The sequence below is a fragment of the Phaethon aethereus genome, assembly GCF_964289735.1.
Source record: "Phaethon aethereus genome assembly, chromosome: 4".
NCBI classification, from domain to species: Eukaryota; Metazoa; Chordata; class Aves; order Phaethontiformes; family Phaethontidae; genus Phaethon; species Phaethon aethereus.
Genome location: NC_138578.1, coordinates 78610249 through 78621297, shown reverse-complemented (window position 1 = coordinate 78621297; position 11049 = coordinate 78610249). Strand labels below are relative to the sequence as shown.

At 39.2% G+C, this 11049-nt stretch overlaps 1 protein-coding gene across 1 annotated transcript in view; it reads left to right on the top strand.

Annotated features, from left to right (window-relative positions):
* Nucleotides 1–48: 48 nt before the first annotated feature.
* The window catches only part of POLR1A (RNA polymerase I subunit A), a gene marked incomplete at its 5' end in the record, with an annotated part of 33685 nt that continues 22684 nt past the window's right edge, over nt 49–11049 (top strand). The window contains 11 exons of the mRNA XM_081999086.1: nt 49–125; nt 1324–1528; nt 3288–3437; nt 3528–3635; nt 4565–4650; nt 4758–4867; nt 6854–6940; nt 7629–7731; nt 8205–8367; nt 9990–10163; nt 10373–10495. Coding sequence (XP_081855212.1) covers nt 49–125; nt 1324–1528; nt 3288–3437; nt 3528–3635; nt 4565–4650; nt 4758–4867; nt 6854–6940; nt 7629–7731; nt 8205–8367; nt 9990–10163; nt 10373–10495 — 1386 coding nt within the window. The remainder of the gene's footprint in view (nt 126–1323; nt 1529–3287; nt 3438–3527; nt 3636–4564; nt 4651–4757; nt 4868–6853; nt 6941–7628; nt 7732–8204; nt 8368–9989; nt 10164–10372; nt 10496–11049) is intronic.

Below are 11049 nucleotides of genomic sequence, written 5' to 3'. Positions count from 1 at the left end.
CCGCAGAGAGGGACGAAGTGTTGTCCGGGGAAGACTCACTCGTTCGCCATGAGGCCGCCGAAAGTGGTGCCGTGGCGGCGGCTGGTTGGGGTCTCCTTCGGGATGTACACGGCCGAGGAGATCAGGTGAGGATCCGCGGCAGGCGGTGGGTTGTCCTCTTCCCCCGCCTTGTGGGCGCTGTTGAGGACTACGGCTCCCGGCGTGCCTTGCGTCAGAACGGCGGCAGGCCTCGGTGGGCTGTAGGCGCGCGGCCTGCTGGGACATGTAGGCTCACTGCGCCTTGGCACTCACCAGCCACTGGGATGGCGGCAGCTGAGTATCCCTGGGTTGTTGAGGGTTAGGGGGCTTTTGGACTATCTGTGGGGCTATCAGACCCATTGCGAGGCCTGGGGCCGCTGGAGGTTTTGAAGGAGTGGGGAAGGGCTGTGGGGCCGGGGAGAGGCGAGTGTGTGTGGGGGTTCTTTGTGGGGGACTGAGGGGGGCGGGGGGAAAGTGACAATGAGGGGACAGGGGAGGCAGCCCCGGTCCTCTCAGGATTGCTTCTTGCCGGCAACGGAGTTGGGGGAAGTATGGCCATTTCCGTGTGCTGCCAAGGGGCAGAGGCTGCTGGGTGCGGCATAAACTCATTTTGGGAGGGTGAAGGCTGCACCTCTCTTGGGAGGTCTCCCCTGCGGGGGTATGTTGGTTTCCGCCCATCCCTGCACCTCAGTGGCAGCAGGGCCTGTCAGAGCCTGGAGAAGCCCTATCCTGGTAAGACTGGGCTTTGTTCCTTGGTGGGCACACTCCTGGAAACCTGGCCTGGGATCTGATCCTGAGTGTCCGGCACGGAAGAGACCTTGCTGGTTTCAGCAAGGGGAAAATGTTCAGCTATTTTAGCAACCACGTAAGTATCGCAGAGGTGAGATCTTTGTTGCACAGGCTTTTTTTGAGGCTTTTTCCAGCACATTGTCTCTCCTGGAGTTCTAGAGAGCTGTCACCAGTTCTTTAGTGTTGATGTGATGTTAGCACCATGTATAGTCAAGGATGTGCAGCTGTCATTGTCTAAGTGTTTTTGTTGTTTTTATACCTCTCCTCCTGATTGAGAGGACACACAGACAAAATTACTTCTAATAGAAGTATTTGCTGTGGTAGGAATGATTGTACTTGGACAATTAAATCAATGATACAGAAATTCCCATTGCATGCACAAAGTGCCCTCAAAAAGATGTTTTCAGCAGTTAAAAAAATCATATAGATACTAAGTGTCAGTGCTAGTTGTACCATTCAAGTAAATCATGTGGGTGTTTACTGCCATTGATTTTTGTTCTTTTCTTTCAACTTCAGGAAACTGAGTGTAAAACCCATAACAAATCCTCAGTATTTGGATAATGTGGGGAATCCAGCCATTAATGGACTGTACGACTTGGCTTTGGGACCTCCAGACTCCAAAGAAGTGTGTGCAACTTGCATGCAGAACTTCAGCAACTGCCCTGGTCATTTTGGCCATATAGAACTGCCTCTGACTGTCTACAACCCTCTGTTTTTTGATGTATGTCTGCTTAATTATTGTCTTGCTGGTGAAATGGTTGATGGTGCTCAAGCTGTCATACAGTTTGTAGTCCTTGAAAATAGCAAAGGTGCCAAGATCTGTTTTCTCTCTATGTGTAATAACAGCAAATATAGTAGAAAAAGTTTGTTGTGTCATGATGGTTCAATACAAATAGAGTATTTAGACTTTTGTGGAATATGCACTTCATTGTAACTATTATTTTACTCTATGTAGATAAATGAGAGGGGCGATGTTGATCACTATATGACAAACTGCAGGGTCTCATGCCTTAATTAAATGGATGGCACAGTAAAAGTTATTAGTTGTTTCCTTTAAACTACTAGTACAAACTTACATGAACAGCAACCTACTTTTATCCTAGGATCTGCAAGTGCTTTCTGGACATTCAGGGCTTCTTTGAGCTCTGAATAGCTGTGTTTGTACATTCTGTCCAGTAGGTCCTCTTATTCCAGAATAACTTATTCCAGAAGACTCTATCAATGCGGTTAAGACCTAACAACCTAGCCAGCAATATGCTGAGTGACAAAATGCATATGCCAAGTAAATGGAAGAATATAGTGGTGTAAGTTTGGCAGCAGCAGGGAGGTGAAAAATGCTAAGCTATACAGAAATTTATTCATTTTTTGTAATAATAAAAAAAAAGGCTCTCAAGGAGATTTCTTGCATCTGGAAGTCAGACATGTGCTTCTCATAGCTTTACAAATGCTACTTGTACATGATACGTGGGACACCTAACGTAGAGTAGAGATTTGACTTGATGTGCATCTTTCAGGACAAGGTGTTAATACGCTTGTTTTGAAAGCTACTGGTGATGGTCAAACTGCACATTTCTTCTAAGTGCTTCATGTGGGTGTTTTTTCAAAGGGTCATCTTTTAAATACGAAAGGATTCCTGGGAGTAGGGGTATGATTTGCCTTGTTTTGGTCTTCTGAAAGTTAGAGGTGTAATCTGATTAGTACTTTTTAGCTCTTTCTGGAGTCTGAGGAGCAGGGCTGTTTGCAGAGGCAGGTTCATCTAGCCTGTAACAGGAACCTGAACTGGGATGAATTTCCTTTGTGAGGTGCTAGTCTCATTTACAGCAGCTGGCTCCTGCATAGGCTACTAATTGAGACTAAAAACACCACTTTCAGATGACTGAAGTTAGATGAGGTCCATCCCACTTCTAGTGCTGACCCAGCTTTGAAGTAAAATACTTTGATTTCACCAAGGAATAAAATCGTGCAGCAGTAATTCCTAGCCTTCAGGCCACTAGTACTCTGTGCAGCTAGAGCAAGTTGTGTGCAGAGCTATGCTGAACAATAAAAAACACTGACATTTTTCTGAAGCTGGAGGAGAGTGTGGTTACATGAAGAATCTTGAGGGACACTGACAGTACTTGTGACCAGAACATATCGTTTTACTAGAATGGAATTTTGGGTACGTTGGTAGCTGTAATCACAGTGCTATAAAAGAGCAGGTGCCAGAGTTGCTGTAGGTATGACAGGCTTTTTCTCTTGACCCCTGTATCTGTTATGTAGATGGCCTGCAGATAGTTTGTCTACAGATCATGCTTTGCATGTGAGTTTGTGTGATTGAAATAAATACTTTTTTTTCAGTCCAATTCTTTATGATTAAATTCAACAGTCTGATTTCTCAATTACAGTAGCACTTTCTTTAAGTTCAAAAAAATCTATCTACTTGCTTATGGTGCAAGCTAGTAAATCTACCAGGATAACTTTTTCTCTCCTTTTCTTTCCAGAAATTATACCTTCTAATTCGAGGTTCTTGTTTAAATTGTCACATGCTGACATGTACTCGAGCTGTGGTTCATTTACTGCTAAGTCAGCTGAAGGTTCTGGAGAAAGGGTTGCTTCATGCTGTCCATGATCTTGAAGTCATTCTGAACAGGGCAAGTACTGTGTATCTCTCTATTCCTTTTTGAGTTGATAATCTTGTAACTATAGAGCTATCCCAATTTCTTTTATTTTGTTTCTTTTAGTTTTTAGAGCAATGTGCAGATGCAACAGGTTCAGAAATTGAAGAAGAGTTAAATAACCACGTTCAGGAAATACTGCAAAGTTATCAAATAAGAGATCAGTGTCCAAATGTAAGTACAATCGGTGTTTCTCCTGACATCTCGGGTTTTGTCCTCTTAAAATAGTAATGTGCAGAAGAAAGTCTGTCTTTGTGTAGTCTCTAGATTTTGTTGTGGAATTCTGAACTGTGTTATACTTAGAGGGCTTTCTGGGTGAAATGTCTGAAATTAAACTTAAAAAGATTTTATTTCCTGTTAGTATAACTGCTAGATTTCTGGTAAATACACTTTGTTTAGGGAAATGTTTTGATGGTGTAAATCTGATACTGCTGTCAGTATATTACCTACAGATGTTGATACTTCACTGTATGGTGCTCTGTTTTGAGCTACAGAACATTTTTTGAGAACTCATGCATCCAGCAAATTTGCAGAATTACTTAAAGTGAAATTTTTAGAAAGAGTTATATAATTGGATTCTCACGTCCATTTAAATGCAGTGTAACGTACATTGTTAGTTAAAGGAAAGTATTAGTGAAGAAGATACTTAAAGGTTTAACATCTTAGAGCAGAGTTGGTTTTAAGCTAAGTTTTTAATTCCTCAGTCACTTGTTTCAAAACTAACTTTAACCACTTTGTAAGTCAGACATTCATGAACAGTCAAAAGAAGTGATTTTTATCAATCTTCTACCTTCTTAAATCATCATTAGAGACAAGCTTTAAAATTCTCTACTGACTTGAAAAGTAAAGACTATTTATGAAATAAATTTAAAAAAGAGGGTGGTGGGCATTGAGGGGATGTATCTTTCCAGCAAATATGGGAAGATGGTGGAAGAACACTAGAGATCAAGGCATGAATTCAGTACAAGGATGTGTGTGCATTGATACTAATAATGTTTGTGTTGATAGTTAACATTAATTGTGTAGTGTATAATGCATTCTTCATATAAATTTTTTTATTATTATTATTTTCATTATTTTTAAGTTTTTTTTTTCTTTATCAGGTCAAAAATGTATGCGAGTGTAGAAATAAACTGATAGCACAGTTCTGGAAAGCACATATGAGTTCAAAGAAATGCCCAAACTGCAAGTAAGTTTAACTACACAAGGAATTAAATAGCTACTGTAAAGTTAGATACTGTGAGCATTTGTATTAACTTTTGTCTGCCTTTCCTGGTTTTGTTTTTTTCCTTTAAGATCTAGGAGATCACTAGTGCGAAAAGAGCATAACAGCAAGCTGACAGTAACCTATCCTTCTACAGTGTACCGTAAGTCAGGACAGGAAGGCATCCTGGATGAGCCAGCAGGTACAATATGTGTCTTCTACTCAAATATGTTTGCACTTATTTTCCTGTGTTTAAGGTGCACAGGTTCCTAGCAGTGACTATGCACTTGTGATTCATTTATAAAAAAAATAAATAAAACAGTAAGCTCAGCAGTAGGGGAGTACCCAACTCCATTAAATTTCTCTGTTTGCAAGCCTTCTGTGTTTCTGCAGCTACAAGTGCCTGTATGTCAGGAAAAGAAGTACAAAATCATAATCTATGTCAACTCTAATGTGGTTTTGTGACACTTCATTCTGGGTGGGTAGATGATTTTCTGCTAGATTTTTAAAATAGAGAGGCTTGATAAAAAACTAGGAGGAAGATGACCAACCTTACTTCAGAAAGAAAATCGGGTAATCCTGATTCTTACAGAATAATTTCCTCTTAAAGAGGAAAAGACAGAAAATAAAGTAGGTGACGCTTTCCAGGTTTAATTAACCTAGTGTTTGGAATCCCTTTAAACTTAATTTTTTCCTCTTGTTGTATCCTTGATCCTTTACACAACCAGGTGGAATATAAATGGATTTGTGTATAAGTTATTTAACCCATAAAAAAGATTTCTATAGAGAACTTATTCCATTTGCTAGTCTGTGGTTTAAATACTAGATTAAATCTCTGGAGTTGTGACTGAAGAAGCCCAATATCAGTGATGGGTTTTAAAGAGGAAAGGTCAGATTTCTGCTTTAACATCCTATCCATAACACATTCAGCAAAGTCAGGAAAGTTTGCGTATCCCAGTGTTACTACTTTTGATTGAAAACTAGGATTTCACTCCATTAAATTGTAGAGTACTAATTTGGGCTTTTTATTTGAGCCCCTCTAGGACTGTCGAAAGTCTAGGGGCATGTTTTATTATGCTAGTGAAGAAAATAGTTGTTCTGGAAGGTCTCATGAGTTGCCAGATTTAGAATACCTTGCCTTACCACAGAAAGCTGCAAACTAGCCATATTCTTGCAGTCTGTTAACATTCACAGCTGAAGTACAGGTAAGAAATATCTTCTTCCTGTCAGTGTTCAAATACCCAGGCTGTAACACTGCTTCATTACTTTCATTATAGCGAAGTCTTATATCTTTGGAAATGGGATGGACTATACAGTTCATGTACATTCTGCATATCCTGTGTCAGAGTTGCTCATTGTATTGGATCTCGGAGGGAGTGCTTTTAACCTTGGAAATGTTTTCTATATGAAGGAATGGGGAATTGAAGTTTCAGTGTGGAAAAATCTGGATTTCTGGACCTTAGCCAAAAGAAGAGTAGGAAACTTTATCTGAGGTCGTGGGAGAATTGCTTTTCATCGAGTTGTGTGCTCTAGCTTCCCTGGGACACAAGGGGCTGGCCTGCAAGAGGGGTAGAAATTGAGACCTGAAATCTCTGGTGTTTAAAAAAAAACAACTTTCTGCTTTTCAGTAGCAGAACCATATGTTTTCCTTCCTCGATGACATACAGCTAGCCCAGACTCTAACTTATAATATATATGGATTGCTGACTGTCACTATTGTCTCATCCAGTTGGGTATTTCATGGGAACCTTGATCTCACTGGTAATACTTGAATCCCACTCCTGTGTTTCCCAGCTGCAGCCTGACTTTTGATTTGTGTTTTGGTCAGTGGATGAGATCATTTGAAGAAAGGGTCCAGCTCACGTTTAATCAAATAAAACATACACTTCAGGTGTTAAAGTTGAGTCTTGATTCAGTTACTTATATTGATATCCATTAGTCACAGAAATGGTTTATTTTTTTCATACTGGGAAGACTCTTTCTTTAATTAATTTTGTATTCCCAAAGCAAACATTTTAATGATAATTTTAATGTAGATGTCAGTCAGTGTATTTCGTATGTACTTCTATTCCTTCTCTGAGCTGGAAGCACTTATCATTGTAAGCAAAAAAACCCTCCAAAGTAACCTCTTGTGATTTCTTTTTTTTATTATTTTAATTATTATTTTTATTTTATTTTTATTTTTCAGCTAGTGATGAAAGCCAGTTAGGAAAGAGAGGATACCTGACACCAATGACTGCCAAGGAATACATCCTGGCTCTGTGGAAGAATGAAGGTAATGGTTGTTAAGAGCAACATTACTTTGTGTTGTAAATGATACTTGTGTATCATTTAGTGGACAAAGTCTGCAAATGTTCCCATATGAACTCCTTGTCAAATCTTTACCTGTTGCCTTAAGGGCTTCTGGCTGCAAGACAGATATTGTGGCAGGAGGACTGGTAGGTAGTGGATGCAGAGAGCTGGATTCAATGAATAGTTTGATCAGCTATTCTCAAATTGTAGCTCCCCACAAATCACGATTGTTTTTTACAGAGAATTTGATGTTCATATGGTGCTGCACCTAATATTCCCCCCAGTTACATTGGTTAAGGATATATTTAGTGGTCTCTTCTTTTGAGTTCCCTGTACTCTGAATCCATCAGCAGTTGCCAGGAAAAACCAAAGCAGTTTCATGTGTCAGTCACAGCTAGTAGCTGGAAACTGTTTCTTCCTGCTGCTTTGCTTTTTCTTTTGCTATACTCCATATTTCTGTTCAGAGTTGTTTCTACAAACATCATGTACATGACCAGAAAGAACAATGACAATTCTTTCTAAAGTATGCCTGTATGTTTTTATTTAAACAAGCTCGCTAGTATTTAACTTAGCAGATTCTTTTGACTTGACTGACCAAATGCATCTGGGGAGTTGGGTTTCCAAACAATAGCAGTGATAATGAGTTTATCTTTTCTATTGTATCTTTTTAGGTTTCTTTTTGCGTTCTCTCTTCCCTGGGATGGATCCCCATGAAAGCTCTGGATTCAGTCCAGACATGTTTTTTTTAGATCTACTTGTGGTTCCACCTTCAAGGTAAAATTTCCCCCAAAAAACTTTTGTAGAAATCATGTGTTTAGTACATATTTCTTGCAGGAGTTGGAGATACAAACACCTGTAGTACAGACACTGGTCTGCTAAAGTGTCAGTGGAGTGTTTAAAAAAAAAAAAAAAAGGAATAATAAAAATCACAGCAGTAGCTGATGATCAGTTTTATTATAACTTCAAATGAGTTTCTTAAAGGACTAAAATATTAGTTATGAAAAAAATATTTTAGTATTTTAAATTATTATAGAATATTATAACTGTATAGTACTGGTAGAATTTCTTGTTAAGGAATCATTCCTCTTTTGTGACTGTCTCAGTGTAATATATTAATTTTTAAATGCTCACTGTTAGTTTATAGGAGTTATTTTTCATGCATTGAAGACTTAGCTTAGAATGTTTGCAGTTTATTGTGCTACTTTTTGGTGGCTTTCATCTTCTAAAGTAATTTTGATCTGCTGTAGGTATCGTCCTGTAAATCGTGTTGGAGACCGACTATTTACAAATGGTCAGACTGTGAACTTGCAGGCTGTCATGAAGGATGCCAAAATGATACGGAAGCTCTTGGTTTTCATGGCAAAAGAACAATGTCAGCCAATAAAAATGGCAGAAGAAGAAATCCAAACAGTAAGAGTTGCTGGTTATCTTATTCTTTGCTTTTTGGATGTGTGGGTTGAGTTCAGGCAGGCTCCTGTTTAAATTGTTCCAATAACAGTTTTTGCCTGGGCTGTTGAAATGTGTGCGTTGGAGATGTTCTCCATAGGTTTTGGGTTTTTTTTTTTTTTGCTCACACCTCTTTCCACTCACCCTCCTAGTGCAAAGGGAAAAAACATTTTATGCAGACTCCCTTTTGTCATGGGTTTTGTATTAAGATTACTGTATGCGAGATATAATGCGCTCTTGTTACTGGAGAATTAAATATGTACAGCCCAAACAGTTCAGAATAAAACTTTTCCAGCATTTCATCAAATGAAGAATGATGGGAGGGGAAAGCCACTTCATCTTCTAAGCCCAGTAGAGCCAAATGTGATCATAGAATCATAGAGTCTTTGGGTTGGAAGGGACCTTCAGAGGCCACCTGGTCCAACCCCCCTGCAGTGAGCAGGGACGTCTTCAACTAGATCGGGTTGTTCAGAGCCCCGTCCAGCCTGACCTGGGATGTTCCCAGGGATGGGGCATCTACCACCTCTTTGGGCAACCTGGGCCAGGGTTTCACCACCCTCAGTGTGAAAAATTTCTTCCTTAGATGTAGTCGAAATCTATCCTCTTTTAGTTTAAAACCATTAGCCCTTGTCCTGTTGCTACAGGCTCTGCTAAAACATCTGTCCCCATCCTTCTTACAAGCCCCCTTTAAGCCCTGGCAGCTGCAATAAGGTCTCCCCGGAGCCTTCTCTTCTCCAGGCTGAACAACCCCAACTCTTCTCGTAAGAGAGGTGTTCTATGGGTTTTTTTTAACGTCATGGTTATTTTTAACCACTGAGTCTAAAAAGAACCAAAAAATTCACAAATAGCATTAATTAGTAACAGTGCTTGTTTAACTACTGACCAGTTCACATGGTCATATAGTGGTAAATAATAATGTATGTCACCATGCCTCTTTTCATATTTGTTCATGAATTGTATTATTGAGGGTTCTTTGATACTTGACTTAGTTTCAGCTGAACTTGATTTACATTTTAAGTGTAAAACATTTTGAAAACATTTTTAGTCACTCAGAATTTAGCCACTAGGTGGAGTTATATTCTTAAAACGTTTGATATTGCAGAAGATTAATGCGTTTCAGATGTGACTGGTATACCAACATTTAGACTGAAAACAAAGGTGTGTAGGTGATAAAAGCTCTTGGATTTATGTTATTTTTATCTAAGAATAGGACTTTCTGGTAGCACAGTGATTCATAGCACGGACTGACTAACCAGTAACATCTAATTTGGAAAGAGGACTGTCACTTACCAGGAGATGATTGATTAGCAGTCATCTTTTAAAATTCCACTGGCATATGTAGCTGTGGTGTTTGGAGATCTCCTATCCAAGTCAGTTTATAGAGCTTGACAGCAGACCTGAGGCCCTTGGTTGTAAGAATTTGAAAGTAAAGTTCACATTGTTAATGCCTTTTTTTAAAATCAGTGTCTTTAATGAGGTTGAAAATAGTGGCCAGTGTTTCATTTGCTATTTAATTGTATAGTTTCAGCCTAGTAAATAGAAGGTATTTTTTATTAAATACAAGTTTCTAATTTCTGTTTCTGTAGGAGACAGGAGAGAATAATGAACCTCTGGACCATTCTGTCCTGACAGTGATTCCGGGACAGACCATTGCAGATAAGCTGTACAACGCTTGGATTCGTCTTCAGAGCCATGTCAACATTGTATTTGATAGTGACATGGACAAACTAATGACAGAAAAATACCCTGGTATTCGTCAGGTGGGTAGCAGGCAGAATCTTAGAGACTCTAGACTTTGTGTGCCACAGACAGTTAAAACAAGAGAAGTTGATGGAATAAGAAAAAAGTGAAATATTTGTGATTAGTGTGTAGGCATTTTCATGACACTCATTGCTGCAATATCTGGAGAATCTGGCTGATGTTGCATGCTTACATGTTTTAATCACTAATTTAACTTCTGTTTTCAAAGCTATTGGAGAAAAAGGAAGGACTGTTCCGCAAGCACATGATGGGAAAGCGTGTGGATTTTGCTGCTCGGTCAGTCATTTGCCCTGATATGTACATTGGTACCAATGAGATTGGCATTCCTATGGTAAGAAGAAATAAAGGAGTGTTTCTTTTTGGTGCAGCTGGGGACTGAACTACACTATAACACTTTCAGCTACGTAGTTTAAAATCTAGAGGTTTTCTGACTCATTTGGACTCTTTCCTCTCCGGTATGTCATAGCTGCATGTTACCACTGTGTGTTAATAAAGAAGCAACATTGATATACTGAACACCACCTCTGGGATGGAGGGTTAAAAAAATGAAAATGTTGTACTTGCTTCCTGGGATTATGAGTTGGTGCAAACTTTATAAGTAGATCCTGTTTCTCGTGTGGTCTTTGTACAGTGTATCTTGTAGCAGCTATAGAAACCTTTAAGAAAAGACCTTAATAATGTTATCAACTTCATTCATCCTTAATGATTTTTAACCACAGAGAGATGACACCAAGCTTGAATTTGAGCTTTTCATTATATCATATTTTCTGCTTGCCTATATACAAATAGTGGACCTGGTGATAATACGCATTGTCTCTGTATTTATTGGTTTGTTTGCAGAATCGAAAATCATGCTTTTTTTTTTAATTGCTAATTAAGTTTTCC